Here is a 19,090-nt window from a genome sequence, read left to right as displayed (position 1 = left end):
GCAAACATGGAAGATTGCTTCATTGGTTAGCACTTCCTTAGGGCTGAAAAAAGGTTTCTAAAGCACAGAAGCCCAGCTGATTGTTGGAAAGAGCAGCAGTGAAAAAACAGGCAAAGGGAAGATTGCTTAGCTAGTAAAGCACAGAAGATCACTTCACTTGTTAGCACTTTGTTAGGGCTGAAAAAAAGGTTAGTAAAAGCTACAATAAGAGTATAAGACACACCCAAATTTTAAGTCTGTTTTAGGGGAGGGAATCGTGCATCTATTACTCTGAAAAATATGCCAAACCCAATTATAATGGATAATTAAAAGTTGTGAGGCTAAGAAACAATTTCATGGTCATTCTCCTGTTTTTGTCATTAAATGTTCCTTAGTGTTTAGATCTGGTCTCAGGATTATAATATAGCACTTAGGAAAAAAGATGCAACCCAACAGTCCAGCACTGGAGGCCAAGATGGAGAAGATCTGAACAGCCACCATGTATTTCCCTTTGGTGCTCAGGTAGGTGGGGAGGAAGGAGACCCAAACACTGCAGAAGACTAGCATGCTGAAGGTAATTAGCTTGGCTTCATTGAAGGCCCCAGGCAGGTTCCTGGCCATGAAAGCCACAGTGAAGCAAATGACAGCCAGGAAGCCCATGTAGCCAAGGACAACATAAAACATGGTAGCAGAACCTTCATTGCATTGAAGGATGATCACTTCTGGTTGGGAATGCTTGTCAGAGTCAGGGAATGGAGGGGAAACTCCCAACCACATGACACAGATGATAATTTGGATACCAGAACAAGAAAGGATGATGGAATTGGCCAAGCTCTTCCCCAACCATCTTCTCATCCTGTTTCCTGGTTTTGAGGCCAGGAAAGCCAGTACCACCATGATTGTTTTGGCCAACACAGAAGACACAGCTACTGAAAAGACACTGCTGAACACTGTTTGTTGGAGAAGGCAGGTGGCTTTCCTTGGTTGGCCAATGAAGAGAAAGGTGGACAAAAAACAAAGGAGGAGGGAGACCAGGAGGATGTAGGAGAGGTCCCGGTTGTTGGCTTTGACAATGGGAGATTCTAAGTATTTAAGGAACATGATGAAAACAAAGCCTGTGGTTAGAAACAAGATTAGGGCAATGGAGATGAGGAGGATGCCCAGATGTTCTTCATAGGACAGGAAGGTAATTCTTTTGGGGATACACCGGACTCTGTTCTTGGATGGATAATGGTCATCTTGGCATTTGGTACATTTTTCAGTATCTGAGAAATCAAAGTAATATTTATTTTATAATCTTTCAAATTTCAAGAAAAACTTTGAATCAGATTTGATACTGAGAGACAGGAAAGTCTCAATAAATGGAATATACTTACACTCCAATTAAAAATATCTCCAATACATACTACTATAAAAACAAGAACAAGAGCAAAAACATAATAAAATTAAAAGAAGAAATATCTTGTGCCACAACGTCCCTTCTCTGATCTCTAATCCACCAGATTCTTATCTTGCACTGCCTTTACTTTATTTCAAATGACTGGGAGAAGTAGCAAGTTTGTTTAAGAGGATGGGGGCCTATTGAAATTCAAGGGGGAGTGGGTCCAATGGGGTAATAACTCCACCATAAAAAGTAGGCATCCAAGGATCCATAAAGTGGCCATTTTTAAGGGAACAGATCTTTTGCATGCCAATTATATCTGCTTTGGTGGGACAGGGAAATATCCTCAAGGAGAAGAAGCTCTGCAGATACCCTGGTTCTGCCTCATGTAGGGTTTTAGACATACATTTGTCCCCAAAAGTTTAAACTCAGTTACTGATGATTGACCCACCAACCATATTCTTTCTCTTTTTAAAAATATATTTTATTGATTTTTATAATTTAAAAATATACACAACACAAAACAGTGAACTGTGAATTTTGCTCCCACCACCCAACAACATACATTCAGTCCCTCCACCAAATGTGGGTGTACTCATTTATAATATTTTACAACCAAAAACATCAATGTGTTTGCAAAATGTAGAGTTATTCCAATTTGTTCTTTATAATAATAATAATTAATAATAATTTAGTAGATTTGTATGCCGCCCCTCTCCGAAGACTTGGGGTGGCTCACAACAAGCGATAAAACAATATTGTACAGGCACAAATCTAATATTAAGAAAAAACTAAAAACCCTATCAATTTAAAAAACCAAACAGCACATACATACCAAACATAAATTATAATAAGCCTGGGGGAAAGGTGTCTCAAATCCCCCATGCCTGGCGGTATAGATGGGTCTTAAGTAGTTTACGGAAGACAAGGAGGGTGGGAGCAGTTCTAATCTCCGGGCGGAGTTGATTCCAGAGGGCTGGGGCCGCCACAGAGAAGGCTCTTCCCCTGGGGCCCACCAGACGACATTGTTTAGTCGACGGGACCCGGAGAAGGCCAACTCTGTGGGACCTTATCGGCAGCTGGGATTGGTGCGGTAGTAGGCGGTTCCGGAGGTATTCTGGTCCAATGCCATGTAGGGCTTTAAAGGTCATAACCAACACTTTGAATTGTGACAGGAAACTGATCGGCAGCCAATGCAGACCACGGAGTGTTGTAGAAACGTGGGCGAATTTGGGAAGCCCCACGATGGCTCTCGCGGCTGCATTCTGCACGATCTGAAGTTTCCGAACACTTTTCAGAGGTAGCCCCATGTAGAGAGCGTTGCAGTAATTGAACCTCGAGGTGATAAGGGCATGAGTGACTGTGAGCAATGACTCCCTGTCCAAATAGGGCCGCAACTGGTGCACCAGGCGAACCTGGGCAAACGCCCTCCTCGCCACAGCCGAAAGATGATGTTCCAATGTCAGCTGTGGGTCGAGGAGGACGCCCAAGTTGCGCACCCTCTCTGAGGGGGTCAGTAGTTTCCCCCCCCAGGGTAATGGACGGACAGATGGAATTGTCCTTGGGAGGCAACACCCACAGCCACTCCGTCTTGTCTGGATTGAGTTTGAGTTTGTTGACACCCATCCAGTCCCCAACAGCCTCCAGGCACTGGCACATCACTTCCACTGCTTCGCTGACTGGACATGGGGTGGAGATGTACAACTGGGTATCATCCGCATATTGATGATACCTCACCCCATGCCCTTGGATGATCTCACCCAGCGGTTTCATGTAGATATTAAATAGCAGGGGGGAGAGGACCGACCCCTGAGGTACCCCACAAGGGAGAAACCTAGAGGTCGACCTCTGACCCCCCACTAACACCGACTGCGACCGACCAGAGAGGTAGGAGGAGAACCACTGGAGAACAGTGCCTCCCACTCCCAACCCCTCCAGTCGGCGCAGAAGGATACCATGGTCAATGGTATCGAAAGCCGCTGAGAGGTCAAGAAGCACCAGGACAGAGGACAAGCCCCTGTCCCGGGCCCGCCAGAGATCATCCATCAACGCGACCAAAGCAGTTTCCGTGCTGTAACCGGGCTGGTGCCATATCTGAAACACGGCTGGACATATTTCCGAGAGAGGCACCCCTCCCTCTGGGCCCAGCCAGGTTTCAGTAACACATGCCAGATTGGCCTCCTCATCCAGGATCAGATCCCGGATGAGGAGAGCTTTATTCACGACCGATCTGGCATTGAGTAGCAGCAGCTTGAGCCCAGGGCCCAGATTACACTCGTCACTAGGGCTCCAGTTTGAGCTCACGGGACCTGAACAAGGGATCGCTATTAAGCAGCGATCTCTTTTTCCTCCAGAACGGCTAGCCCCGTGACTCCCGCCATATCTACCTCTCCCCAGCAGGACCGGGATAGTCTGGCCCTCTGTCACCCCAGAGAAAGATACCCCCATCCCTCCTGTCTCTCTACCGCCAGGTAGACTAAATTCTGCATTCATACTGACCCTATTGTTCCCATACATACCGTCCCACTCACCCCACCCGTTCATATTATAAAAATTGCAATTACCATTTACCTCATCCATACCCCACCCATCCTGCAAGTTAGTCCCACCATTCATTCGATTCATTTCATATATACCTTCCATCTGATCCCAAATATCCATCACTAAAATTACCCCCCAATAAATTAGTTAAAAAATGTATAAAAATTATAAATAGTTAATGGCTTTATGGCTTGATCTCGAATTCTACTAGCCATAAAACCTCTGACCCTGTCCCATCGTCCTATCAGTTTTTCCACTTTATTTTCATCAATCATTTTCATTTTAATTTCCATAATTTCAAATTGAATGTGCTCCATGATGTACAGATACCAATTTTGTAAAGTCCATTTTATTGCATCCTTCCAACCTTTAAACTCACCCATATTCCTCCTCGTTATTAGTAGTACCATTTCCTTTGTAACCACACATTTTATATTCAGCATCCTATTAATTCACCTTGCATCTCTTTCCAAAATTTCTGTACTACCGGAGACTCTTAAAACATATGCATAAACAACCCTCTCTCCTGACATCCATGCCAACAGAGTGCCTTAGCTTAGAGATATGAGCAAGTTGTACAGGTGTATAATGCCACTTATGTAATATTTTCCTTCTCATTTCTCTAACCCCTGTATTCTTAATTTTCCTTATACTCTCCACTATGTTCTTCATCTCTTGTACATCTCTTGTATTTGAAGTTCACTTTTCCCAAAAACTAGTTAATCCTTGAATTACACAACTGTCTACATCCTATATATATTACCTTATATTATCGTGTTTATTTCTTAAAAGTTTCTCTAACTCTGTCTCTTAGTAGTACTTTATTCTCTGTTTCATTCAAATATGCATATATTGCATTTGTCTGCAACCATTTCTATTGCCCTAACCACCATTCTATACGAGTTCTGCTAATTCTTCCATTATTCTCATATAGCTGTTCTATTCTATTTATGCCCTTCAGCTCACCTATTATCTTATTCAGGTTTGATTCATTGTCTCTATTCCTAACATACAATGTTGAAAGCTTAGATTTAATTAATCCTATTTTCCTTGCCACTTTTTCCAAATTTCTAAGGTCCCTTTCAAGGGGCCTATTAATTTATCTATATCGTTTTTTTCCAACTTGTGAATATCAATTTTCTATTACATATCCCATTGATCTCCTTTTCCAATTTAACCCATTGTCAGGCCTCCTGACAGAATAACAGCGATAGGGAATGGGAGGAATGAGAGAGAGAGATAGACGTTGGAACTACAGCACATTCTTTGTGCAGAGCCATAGATTGACTGTACAAGGAGAAGCTAGCATTCCCTTCCCCGGATTGGTACATGTGATGCACTTGTGGGGGTGGGGCTGTAGGAATGAACTTTAACCTAAAAATAAATCACGGAAGTGAAATTCAGTGCTGATATTATCACGGCAGAATCCAGACATGGCTCTGATAATAAATGGAACAACAGTGGAATTGAATTTATTTTTTCAGATAATAATAATAATAATAATAATAATAATAATAATTATAATTATAATTATAATTATAATTATAATTATAATTATAATTATAATTATAATTATAATTATAATTATAATAATAATTATAATTATAATTATAATTATAATTATAATTATAATTATAATTATAATTATAATTATAATTATAATTATAATTATAATTATAATTATAATTATAATTATAATTATAATTATAATTATAATTATATTTATAATTATAATTATATTTATAATTATAATTATAATTATAATTATAATTATAATAATTTATTAGATTTGTATGCCACCCCTCTCCAAAGACTAGCTGGTTTGCTGACACAGATATCAGCACCCATTTTCTCTTAATCTTCAGGAACGGAAATGAAAGAAGTAACCAAATGAAAGAATTTGCCACCACCCCTTCTCCAGAGGATCTGGCCAGAATCCAGCTATTCAGAGGTACAGGGGGGGAGCTTCTGCATTAGAGAAAGAGGTTGGGCTGAGATGAGGAAACCAAATGCAATTTATTCTCCGAAGTTTGAATGGGGGAGGTGCCAGTGGATTACTGAAAGTCCTCTTCCCTTTGGGGTCCCAAAGTTCAGTTTTTGCACTACAGCAGAAAATAATGCAGCTTTCCATGCCCAACCATCTCAATCTCTAAGAGTATTAAGAGTGAAAGGAGGCTCTTGTCTGCACAAAGAAAGCTTCACTGTAAAAAATTATCTGGCTAAGTCTCAAATTACAATAAGCCAGATGCAATGTGAAGATAACATTGGAATGCAGGAATGTGGCTGGCCTGAACTGCTTTCTGAATTGCAATATGAAGGGGCCACCCAGGGGAAAAGGGCAGAAACACAGCCAGAGGAAAATTTCCAGATTTCCCATTTAAAGCAATCAGGCAAACCTGTGAATGTTTTTGTGGCAGCTTTCCAGAAAATTGCATGCCACTTGAGGGGGTGGCCAGAAACCCAATTGATCCATATGTTCAAGAGTGCCCTTGATCCAGAATTGAGAGAGGCTTGTGAGAGGCAGTGGGGAGGAAACTGGACCATTCAAGATTGGTACGCCAACATGGTCACTTTGGGTGAAGTAATTCCTGCTGAGAAGGAACCTCCTCCCCTCCTTCATGCACCAGATAATTTTTTGAGACGTTGTTTTTCCCCTTGCCAGCTGGGGTCTCCATGCTCATGGGCCAAGAGGGGAATAAAATGCTATCAATGTGACCAGAATGGGCATATGGGGAGCTAGAGGTTATGGCCTAGAGGTTAATTCTCTGACTTACAAGGCAGAAGCCCCAGGATGAAATCCCAGTAAGGGTATGGCTAGCTGATGAGGCCAGAACAAGGCCGAAATAGCGCTATCCTAGTCTCCCTTAATTTTAAATATTCAGCAAAATTAACTGCCTTGTAGTGGCCCTGGGTTGGGCCTAGAGGCAAAAAGGAGCTGTGACGTTCCTTAAATATACCAGGGTGATCCGACATAAGAAACACACACACACACACACACACACACACACACACACACACACACACATATATATATATATATATATATATATATATATATAAATATTCCATTTAAAACAACACAAAGATTGGAACTACAGCCTGAAGATGGTGAATGTGATTTCGCCGAAACGTCGCATAGACATGCAAAACATTACACAGGGCAAAACCCGAACTCAGAACAATCTACACACACATATATATATATATATATATATATATATATATATATATATATATATATATATATATTCAAATTCAGCAAAAAAAAACCATGTGACACATACAGATAGAATTGTCAGCTTTCAATAAACTTAACTGCCTTGGAAATGGCCCTGGGTTGGGCTGAGAGGCAACTAAGGAGCTGTGATGTTCCTTCAATGCACCAGGGTGATTCGACACAAAAATATGTAATCCTTCCCTGGTGCAGAGCTGAAGGGATTGGATACTGTAGCCTAGAGGATAATTCTCTGCCTTACAAGGCAAAGGTTGCAGGTTCAAGTCCCAGTGAGGCCAAAATAAGGCCGAAATAGATCTATCCTAGTTTCCCTTAATTTTCAAATTCAGCAAAAAAATGTGATATATATATATATATACAGTGATCCCCCGTTTATTGCGTCCCCAACCATTGCGAACAGGGTACTTCGCTATTTTTCAACCCGGAAGTCAAAATACCATCTACGCATGCGTGTCCGTGGGCACGCATGCGTAGATGGCAACCGGGAGATCAGCTGCTGGGCGGCTTCCCTGAGTCTTCCCCCTCTTGCTGGCGTCAGCGAGGAGTTTCCCCACCGCCCACGCAAACTCCTCGCTGCCGCCCGCCCTTCGCCCGCCCACGCCGTTCATTCTCGCCGCTTTCGAGCTGAGTCCGGGAGCGAATTCGCTCCCGGACTCAGCTCGAAAGCGGCGAGAATGAACGGCGTGGACAAGCCGTTCCTTGCCGTTCGTTCTCGGCGCTTTCGAGCTGAGTCCGGGAGCGAATTCGCTCCCGGACTCAGCTCGAAAGCGGCGAGAATGAACGGCGTGGACAAGCCGTTCCTTGCCGCTTGCTATCGGCGCTTTTGAGCTGAGTCCGGGAGCGAATTCGCTCCCGGACTCAGCTCAAAAGCGCCGAGAGCCAGCGCCCCCCGGACCCCCAACCCGGGTTTGGGGGGCTGCTAGGAAGCCCTCCATGCCAGCGGCAAACAGCCGCGCCGCCCCCAATCTTCAGCTCCTCGCTAGCGCTGTGGGAGTAAAAACACCATCTGCACATGCGCAGATGGTGTTTTTACTTCCGCAGCGCTACTTCGCGAAAACCCGCTCGTTGCGGGGGGTCCTGGAACGGAACCCTCGCAACGAGCGGGGGATCACTGTATATATATATATATATATATATATATATATATATATATATATATATATATATATATATATATATTCATAGTCGACAAACTATATTCTATATGTATCACATGTTTTTCCTGAATTTTTAAAATGAAGGGAGACTAGGATAGCGCTATTTCAGAACAAGGCCGAAATAGCACTATCCTAGTCTCCCTTAATTTTAAAACTTCAGCAAAAACATGTGATACATATATATATCTTAAGATCTTAAGGAAGGTTAATTCATGAAGGAATTCAAGAAGGGAAACTTAGTCCACTGTACTGCAAAGTCTTTTTACCATGAAAACATGAGAAGATGAAGCAATATACTTCCATACTCTCTAGATTTGGCAACAATTTTTAAGAGAGAATGAATTTAACATTGGTATCAATGGATATTTAGTACATTCCTCTGTTAGTTCTTTTTCCCTCTCCTTTCTGTTCCTTTTAATCTCAATATTGTAGTGTGTTTTTTTTTCCTTTCAAAACCACAACTATATTGCTTTCTTTGTTGGTGTCATAACTGTTTGTAACTCATTATTAACCACAAAACAAATTGGAAATATAAAAAAGGTAGGAAGCAAATATCCACTTGATGTTTTTATAGTGTGTCCATTGCTTGGTTTTCATTTCCTACTTCAACTCAACTTCTCTCCCTTCATTGCTCCTCCTAATTAGATATTTCAGCTTATGATGGTTTGTTTATAAACATCTTTATAAACATTGACTGATTAATTGAAGGACTGATTGATGTATCTTTTGACTTCTAATGTAAAGTTGGTTTGGGTGAACAGAACACATTGATCTAAAATCATTCCTCAAGTTACAAAAAAATTAAATGTCCCTAAGGAAGATAAATATGGAAGGACACATCCAAACTTACAAATGAAAGAGAGATTCCCTACCCAATTCGCAACATCTTTCTTCCTACCTCGTCCTTCAAGACCTTTTCCTTTTCTCTCCCATTATGGAAGAGATTGGACACCACAACAATTAAAAACAAAACCAACAAACGTAGATGTGTCTTTAAGATATATATTGATCAAAGTGCTGTGGATGAATTCAGAATGCTTCCCTACGGTGCTCACCCACCTTCCTGAGTTGAGATGGTCCCCTCTGGACAAGGAATGCAGTCATAACAGCAAACTGGCTCTCCTTCTTGAGCTTTTTTGACAAATCCAGGCTGACATTTTTCCACACATTTAGACTGAGGAAGAGACTGGGAAGAAAAAGAAGAAATACCAAAGAAAATCGTCCATATAAGATGGAGGTAGATATGAACATTGGCCAAGTTGAAAGTAAGTGGAACCCACCCCTGGACAAGTCATTATTATTTTATATGAACCGAAGGCCTTGGATTTCCATCCTAAATTCTACTGTTCCCGTGAGATTAAAGAGACACATGTATAACTATGCTCTCAGCTGATTAATAACCTCACAGTCTATGGACCTGCATTTTTTTAGGAGAGCCTGATTCCAACCAGGACAAGATGAAGCTTATTTCCCAATTGGAACAACAGATGTCTATCCTGCAGGAACTCTCTACAATTTTGATTCCATTTCATAAGATTTGATCCAAATCTGAGCTTGCCTTAATCTTTGATCTTTGAAGACAAGGAACAGGTGAAGATGGTGGTGGTGGGGGGTGTAAAGTTGCAATCCTCTTTCCAGCTTTATGGAAATATTAAATTGCAAAAAAGATACCAAAAGGCAATGACTTGTATCCTAAATAGTAATCACCCAAAATCTTATTTTAGATATGGCTGAATCAGCATACAAAAGTATTCAGCATTGTAGCATCTGGAAGATAAATTGGTCAATAGAACTGAAGTCTCCTTATCTATTTAAGAAAATTATATTGGATTGGATTGGATACTGTAGCCTAGAGGATAATTATCTACCTTATAAGGCAGAGGTTGCAGGTTCAAGTCCCAGTGGGTATGGCTAGCTGATGAGGCCAATATATATATATGTTCAATTGTCAGTGAAGGTTATCTATATTTTTGTCTAGGTTGAGTCCTCTTGAAATGGTCCTAAGGCTTTTGAAAAAAAGAGAAAAGACATCAATATTTTCTTCACCTTGTTGAGCAATTTTAGCTGTGACAAAGCATTTTGGTTGATTATAAGTCTCTGCCTTTCAAAACTCCCCAAATGTTTGTTGATGGGATCCTCCTTGGGAAGAACTACCCCACTAATGATATCCAGATTTGCTGCTATGTCTCCATTTTGATCCAGGTACACTGTAAATAGGGAAAGATTATACAATTCCTTCTCCTTTAGAAATGGATGGAACTAGAATGGAAACATCCAGAAATTTTAAAAGGAGAAATCATGGTTTCTTATCTCACATGATCATTTGTAGATTTTCTCATATTATTCTATACATTGAATGCTTACCGATTATAATAAAGTAGTAGTAGTATTTTAATTTTAAGAGAATTATCATATTATTCTCATTGGTTGGACAAAATCTACAAAGAGGGAGTCAAGCTATTCTCCAAAACATCTGAGGGTAGGACAAGAAGCAATGAATGGAAACCAATCAAGGAGAGAAGCAACTAAGGAGAAATTTCCTGACAGTTGCGTTCAGGAGTTTTGAATGCTCCAACTCTGGAAGTTTTTAAGAAGATATTGGATTTCTTGACTAAGCAGGTGGTTAGTCCTTTCCAACTCTGTTATTCCATTCTAAATGAAATATAGAGCTAAAGGTATTTAAGTTATTTAAAAGGAACAAAACAAATTAAAAAGGAAGTAGAGTTGCAAGAAATAATATATCTACAGAAATAGAGCACAGCAATGATTAAAACAGTCTTGAATGAATTTAGGTCAATATAAAAGGGGGGAAATAACATTGTCATAGGCCCAGAGAGGGGCGGCATACAAATCCAATAAATAAATTAAAAAAACTATGACACACATGCTACAGATGGCACATAGAAACATGTCTGAGGGCACGTGAGACTTGCCCTATGCCGTTTTCAGCGCATATGTGCGCACTGTCCTGCTGATTTTTGGCCTTCCAGAGGGTGGGAGGAGGTCATATTTGCCTTCCCCAGACTTCAGAAAATCCTTTGGAGCCTGTGGATGGAAAAAAACCCAGACCCAACGGACATACCGGAACTTCAAAAATGAAGCCCAATAGACCTACTGAAAGTCTGGAGTCTTCAGTGAGCCCTGTATGCATTTGTGTGTGGGGGGGTGGTTGTAGCATGGGGGGGTTGTGCGTGCATGCACGGGGGGCATTGCATTATGGGTGTGGGCACATGCCCATGTGCTATCACACTTGTGTGCGACCTTTTGTCCCTTGAGCAAAAAAAGGGTTTGCCATCACTGCCATAGGCCACCCAATCAAACAGATGAAATAGATATGCTTTTTGCCAGTCAGTTAACTAAGGTATACAGGAAGCACATCACAATAGTAGTGGGGGACTTTAACTACCCTGACATCCACTGATAGAAAAACTCTGCACCTTGTGGAAAACCAAACAGGTTCCTGACAAGCCTAGCAGACAACTTTGCCCCCCAAACATAGAGAAGTGAAGTAGGGGATCAGCCATATTGGACTTAATTCTCACGAACAGACATGAAACAATAGAAGGCGTTGAAGCTACAGAAACCTTCCTGGGGGGGATATTGTAATATTGGAATTCAACATTATGCAAACACAATCAAACGAAAGTCAAACTAGAATCTTAGACTTTGAGAGAGCTAATTTCAATAAACTTAGAGAGAGCTTGGGAATGATTCCATAGATGAGAATCCTCAAGGGGAAAACAACCGAAGAACCTTGGGAATCTTTGAAAAATGAGACTATAAAAGACCAGTCCAGCACAATACCAAGAAAAATAACAGCTCTATAAAGAAACCAGCATGGCTGCAAATAGAACTTTCTGATTATTATTATTATTATTATTATTATTATTATTATTATTATTATTATTATTATTAATTGGATTTGTATGCCGCCCCTCTCCGTAGACTTGAAATGCAAAAAGGACTAGTATAAAAAGTGAAAAGAGGGGTGCATAACTAGGGCAAAATGTCAGCAAATAGCGTAAGCCTGCAAAGATGAAGTGAGGAATGATAAGGCTCATGTTGAACAAAGACTTGCAACAAACGCAATAAATAGATAGATAGATAGATAGATAGATAGATAGATAGATAGATAGATAAGTAAATAAATAAATAAATAAATAGCAAAACCCATCACCTTTCAATATGTAAAAAACAAGAAAAAGGTCAAGGAAACCATTGGTCCATTGCTGGGATAAAGTGGCAAGAAGGTGACAAGCAACAGGGAAAAAGAAACCAGAGCTACTTAACTCATATTTTGCATCTGTATTTTCATAAGGGAGGGGGGGGAGACCAGTTCAACCTATCAAAAACAGCATGACAAAAGGCAGATTAGTCGCACAAGTTAAAATAGGGAAGAAAATTGTAAATGAGCACCTGTCCACTCTAAACGAATTCAAATCACCAGGACCAGATTGATCACACACCAAGGTTCTTTTTGCATGAAGACTGATGCAAAAATTGAGTTAAGCAACTGTGCTTTCTCTCTACTGCCTCTCTTCAGTGGACCAACCTTTCCTTTTAAAAAATATATATATTGTAAAAAAATATATTGTATGTTGAAAGAAAGTTCCTTTTTATCATCTTTGACTTTGCTTTCAAGTCTTTGTTCATTCTGAGTCTTTGCTTTCCTCACTTCATCTTTGCAGATTTTAGGGCATCTGCTGCTATTCTGCCTTCCTTATGAATCCCTCTTTCCATTTTTTGTACTTATTGTTTTTGTCTTTCAGTTTATCAGAGAGATCTTTGTGCAGCCTTGGTGGATCTTGGAGTCCTAGTAGACAATCACCTAAATATGCAGTGTGCTGCAGCTGCCAAAAAAACCCAACACATTTCTAGGCTGCATTAACAGATCATGTGGAATGTTAATAGCACTTTATAATGGCTTGATAAGGCCTTGAAATACTGCAGTTTTGATTGCCACAATGTAAAAAAAAAAGGATGTTGAGAAAGAAAGAATGTAGAGAAGAGCAACAATGATGATTAGGGGACTGGAGTGTAAAACATATGAAAAACGGTTGCAGAAAGTGGGTGTTTACTTTAATGAAAAGAAGGCCCAGTGGAGCCATGATAGCAGTGTTCCAATATCTCAGGAACTGCCACAGAGAAGATGGGGTCAACCTATTTTCCAAGGCACCTGAAGGTAGGACAAGAAGCAAGGGGTGGAAACTAATCAAGGAGACAAACAACCTAGAACTAAGGAGAAATTCCTGGACAGAACAAGTAATCAGTGTAACAACTTGTCTCCAGAAGTGTGGATGCCCCAACACTGGAAGTTTTAAAGAAGATGTTGGATAATCATTTTTCTGAAACAGTATGGGGTTTCCTGCTTGAGCAGGGGTTGGACTAGAAGGTCCTTGCAACTCTGTTATTGTGTTATATTATTAATTTGAAGATGGTGTCATTAATGATCCAGTCCAATCATACTAGGTCCCTTTGCAGGCACCACACTTGGAGAAGACAACGTTTATATCAGTTTTAGGCAAGGACAAAGAAGGCAAGGAAGGAATAAAAAGATCTGCTTTTAACGTTGTGTAATGACAACAAGGAGAAGAAACAAGTTGGTTTATAGGACCTTAAAATCAAACAAACAGGGAACATTTTTTCAGAATATATAAAACGTCTTGGTTGTTGTTGTGGTTAGCTCTGGCCCAGCTCCTGCCCCAAGGACTGTGGATGTGGGGGAGACATCCACATGCTGCAGGCCTGTTTTGCCCCTGGTGGAATCTGCTGGTGAAGGCTCCTCTGACCAAGAAGACATGAGTGACAGGGAGGAGGAGAGTGTGACAGACAGCTCAGAAGGAGATCAATTATCTAGCTCCTCCTTGGATTCAGAACAAGAGTTAATGATACAGCCATGCATGCGGAGAGCGATGCATAGGCAACAACAACTGAGAGATTATTATCAAAGAAAATGAGGCCACCTGTGGTTGGGTGGGGCTGTGGTAATTAGTGAGGCTGCTATAAATAGCAGCCTGTGGGTTTGGCCATTGTGGAGGATTATCTGATCATTATTTCGTGACTGCTTTACTGACTTTGACCCTTTGTGTGCTAATTTTTCCCCGCTTTGAAACTAAACCAGAGCAAAGTGTGTTTCACTTTGTGAAAGAAGGACTGTGAATTGCCTCACAGCTGCAAGCTAAGTATCACAGAACTGATAAGGGACTTGTACAAATGACCAGTCTGCTTGGAGACCAGTGCTCTTTGCTATACCAAAAGAGGGCTTAGTTTAAGTGAATTTTCATTATAAAGAACATTGTTTTGAATTTTCAAACGTGTGTGTGTCTGAAATTTGTACCTGTGAATTTTTGGGAGGAGTCTACCAGAGAGCCCGACAGAACAGTTGTAAAACAAAGGATGCAAGGCTCATCCAATAAGTAGAAGATGTTATACAGAAGCTTAAAATCTTAAACAACCAAGCTCAGATAGCACCAAAAACCATGAAAATGAATTTAGTTTGACAAATCCTTGTTGAGGGCCCTTACCTTCCATGGTTGCAGCCTTGGAGCATCCAATCTCTGTTCTCCCTTCTTCCTTCTCCTCTGGGGTTTAAACACAGCATTTAAGGCATGGGCCAGAATCTTAATGACACTATATGTAGTGCCTGGATTTACAATCAATATATTATCCCCTTTTTGGGGGGTCTCCAGTGATGCTTTCTGGGTGCATCTTCTCTGGCCTTTGACAGAAAATATATTTTTTGAAACAGAACAATGAAAATACTCATCTTGAAATTCAGGTTGCACGAAGAAATATGTTTTATAATCTTCATCTTTTTGCCAACTTTTTTTCCACTGAAGAGGAAAGCTCCAAATACTATGGACATACTTGAGACTCCTGTCCTTTTTCATTAAATGTAATCCAACCACTGTCACAATCCAAACTTTCCCTTCAATGGGACCTGGCAAACCTTCAAGTGTTAAATGGAAAGGAAGAATTCTGTCAAAAGGAGACTCATATTCCATGAAATGAATAAAAACATTGACTTGCTTCCACTGGGAGAGGGCATCCCTGAGGCGTGCTGTGTGTGCAGTCACTGAGAACTGTTGTGAAATAACAACACAAATTCTATTCTTCACAAGTATAGGAGTAAAAGTCCTCATGAAATTCTCCCCCTTCTCTGTATCTGAAGCAAAGAGACCAATCAGTGTCCATTCAAAATGGAGGAGCAGTTTGATAATTGCTGGATACTGGAACCCTTCTGTGGGGAGCATTGGATGGAAAAACGGGAATTGACTTTTATCCCTCAGAGCCACTGAAGCAATTCTCTGACTGATCTGAAAAAGCAATGAAGAATTCTGTCTTATATTTGGGTTTTATCAAGTCCAAAGTTTTAGCTTTTAATAAACTCAGGGTTTTTTCTCATGTACATATTAGAATAGTTTCTTGTTGATTAGTCAGTAAGCCATATCAAGATACAGACTATAAAACACAGAACATCAACAAGACCATATATAAAAATAAAATTTAAAACATTAAATAGAATAGAAGGAACATAAAGAATAAAAATAGTATTTCTTATGATCCCCAGAATTTACTACAAGCCAACTACATAAGATTTCAGCTGAATTAATTTACTCCCCCAAAAGGGCTATATATAATTTCAGAATTCTGACCACACATGAAATACATTGTTTTGAAATTAGTATCCCAATAGGTTGTTTCTATAAAGTGCAGTCCAAGATATTGATCTCCCTTTTATACACTTGACATTCAAAATAATAGATGTGCTATATCTTCTATCTCTGGAACTTCCAGCGAAGCAATGGAAGTGATGTGCCGGTGCCTGGAGGCTGTTGGGGTCTAGATGGGTGTCAACAGACTCAAACTCAACCCTGATAAGACTGAGTAGCTGTGGGTTTTGCCTCCCAAGGACAATTCCATCTGTCCGTCCATTACCCTGGGTGGGAATCACTAACCCCCTCAGAGAAGGTCCGCAACTTGGGCATCCTCCTCGATCCACAGCTCACATTAGAGAAACATTTTTCAGCTGTGGCGAGGGGGGCAATTGCCCAGGTTCGCCTGGTGCACCAGTTGTGGCCCTATTTGGACCGGAAGTCACTGCTCACAGTCACTCATGCCCTCATCACCTCGAGGTTCTCTACATGGGGCTACCTTTAAAAAGTGTTCGGAAACTTCAGATTGTGCAGAATGCAGCTGCGAGAGCTATCATGGGCTTTCCTAAATACGCCCATGTCACACCAACACTCCGCAGTCTTCATTGGTTGCTGATCAGTTTCCGATCACAATTCAAAGTGTTGGTTATGACCTATAAAGCCCTTCATGGCACCAGACCAGAATATCTCCGGGACCGCCTTCTGCCGCACGAATCCTAGTGACCAGTTAGGTCCCACAGAGTTGGCCTTCTCCGGGTTCCATCAACTAAACAATGTCGTTTGGCGGGACCCAGGGGAAGAGCCTTCTCTGTGGCAGCCCCGACCCTTTGGAACCAACTCCCCCCAGATATCAGAGTTGCCCCCACCCTCCTAGCCTTTCGTAAGCTCCTTAAAATCCACCTCTGTCGTCAGGCATGGGGGAATTGATACTTTCCCTCCCCCTAGGCTTATAAAATTTATGCATGGTATGCTAGTATGTATGATTGGTTTCTAAATTGGGGTTTTAAATTAACTTAAATATTAGATTTGTTTACATTGTATTATTATTGCTGTGAGCTGCCCTGAGTCTGTGGAGAGGGGCGGCATACAAATCTGATTAATAGATAGATAGATAGATAGATAGATAGATAGATAGATAGATAGATAGATAGATAGATAGATAGATGATAGATAGATAGATAGATAGATAGATAGATAGATAGATAGATAGATAGATAGATAGATAGATAGATAGATAAGTATGTTCATTGTAAGGGATTTGAAAAATTCAATTCAATATTTGTCAATTTGGAAACAGCTAATGCATTTCAACATGCCAACCTTACAGAGGTCTTTCTTTGTTTTGAAAATCTTGGATTCTTCATGCAGCATTATTTTTTTAGTTTTTTCTCCAATTAATTTTATAAAAAATAATTATATGCCCTAAATTTATAAATTGTATAAATTCCCAATTGAACTCTAAAGGCAGCATTTGAAGTCATTTTGTCCATTCTCAAGATACTTGTAAGAGGATGTGATCAAAATTGTTCCAATAGTGGTATAAATTAAACCCCCAAATTCAGCTCAGTATAAATGCATGTGTAGTAATTTTGGCCTTTTATACTTTAATAATTCAGACTAACAAAGCTGCATAGCTATGATTTTTTTTAAAAACAACAGCAGACTATTCATTTGTGCCTTTGATCTAAATGAGCTCCTTTAATGTTGAGGGATTGAAGATCCAATCACAGAGAAAAATACCCCAAGTAAGGAAAAGTGTGAACTTTTTCTATTGGCTCCTCACTGAATAGCCTTATATAGTAATAATGTCATTTTCCAAAGACCATAACTTTTGAGTTTTATTGATTAATCATCAAATAATATTTATGAGAGTAGGAATATTTAGAGATATGGGCCTGGAATTGCTACCATCCTTTTCATTCCCCTTTTTAATCTATAGGACTTATGTTCAATCCAAATGGGCATAGTAGATATTATTTATATGTTTGAATAAAGTTGCCAATAAAGGGTCCCACCATTGGTATGTTTCTTGAATTGTTTAGCTGGTAGAAAATCCTTTCCATGGGCAATGTTGTTTTTCAAACCTTTTATGATGAATTTAATCATGAGCATTTCAGGACAAAAAATAATTAACAGGATGGCTAACATATTCATAGTTTTATGTGAAATTGTTAATTAATGTTAGTGGTTCTCACAGGTTCATATTATATAATGTTTAGCAACATTAGGAAAGATTTATTTATTGCATTTATTTATTCAAATTTGTATGCCACTCAACTTCCGAGGGACTCTGGGAAGCTCAAGTTAATCCAGTAAGACTCTGCTTATAAATCTTGGATTTGTTCATGGTTGAGAATATCTACTGTACAGAAGACCCTTTCCTACTGTACAGAAGACCCTTTGATAGAACACAGAGCCTCTCCTCACCTTCACAAGGATGCAGCAGAAGACCTCTAAGCAATGAGGATGGGGTCATGAGAAGATATGCGTCTTTTGATCCATGCCCCCCCCTCCCTTCACTGTATATCCCAATCCCTAGTCAAATGCCATGGTAAAAAGTAGTTATTGAATTCCATGGAGAAGGCACGGTTGAATCTATTCCTCATAAACCAATACCCCACTTACTTTACCAAATAGAGAAATGCAAACACAAACCTGAGGGACTTTGTAGGGGCCTGCTAATATTGACATTTGGCTGGAGATGTTCTCAAGGGCTCCATCCAGAAGAGCCAAGAGGTTGTCCTCCCTTCCACAGGTGTAGTTGGGAACATTGGCTTCTCCAGTAGACAGTACATGTAGCAAGGCGTTTGAAGTTCCAAGTGTGTTTGAATAGTTGTCATGGATGTTGTAGCCAAATGTGAGATTGAGCAGGAGCTGGTATTTTTTGTTAACCATTTCAATATTGAAAATCATTCTTTCTGTTTCATAAAGTAAATTTCTGTAAAACCATGCTCAGGTTAATATTAGGATCATCAACTGCAAAAACTAAATACTTTCTCTCTATTTAATCCTCTTTTTCTCCACAAGCTAACTGAGACTTAAGCCAATATTGATCCAAAACCAGAGGCAAATCATAGTCACCCATCACCTTTTAATATTTGTGAGTGTTACAAAGGTAGGATAGATAGTTTCCCAAAGGATT

General features: G+C 40.1%; 1 protein-coding gene across 1 annotated transcript; it reads right to left on the bottom strand.

Annotated features, from left to right (window-relative positions):
• Window positions 1-339: 339 nt before the first annotated feature.
• On the bottom strand, window positions 340-18,843 carry LOC139159163 (vomeronasal type-2 receptor 26-like). Its single transcript, XM_070736516.1, has 5 exons — window positions 18,604-18,843; window positions 14,818-15,609; window positions 10,340-10,552; window positions 9,353-9,479; window positions 340-1,244 (listed from the first exon to the last, which is right to left on the bottom strand). Exons 1-5 carry the CDS (start codon window positions 18,841-18,843, stop codon window positions 340-342), a joined length of 2,277 nt encoding a protein of 758 aa, XP_070592617.1.
• Between the last annotated feature and the right edge of the window lie 247 nt (window positions 18,844-19,090).

The sequence above is a fragment of the Erythrolamprus reginae genome, chromosome 2, assembly GCF_031021105.1.
Source record: "Erythrolamprus reginae isolate rEryReg1 chromosome 2, rEryReg1.hap1, whole genome shotgun sequence".
NCBI classification, from domain to species: Eukaryota; Metazoa; Chordata; class Lepidosauria; order Squamata; family Dipsadidae; genus Erythrolamprus; species Erythrolamprus reginae.
This window is presented reverse-complemented; position numbering and strand designations above follow the sequence as displayed.

Excerpts from the sequence above, each read along its gene's own strand:
- LOC139159163 (XM_070736516.1), bottom strand. The coding sequence starts at position 18,843 with ATGGTTAACAAAAAATACCAGCTCCTGCTCAATCTCACATTTGGCTAC. Across the intron at positions 15,610-18,603 it reads GCCCCTACAAAGTCCCTCAG|ATCAGTCAGAGAATTGCTTC; the intron begins GTTTGTGTTTGC and ends TTGCTTTTTCAG. Across the intron at positions 9,480-10,339 it reads AGCTAAAATTGCTCAACAAG|TCTCTTCCTCAGTCTAAATG; the intron begins GTGAAGAAAATA and ends TTTTCTTCCCAG.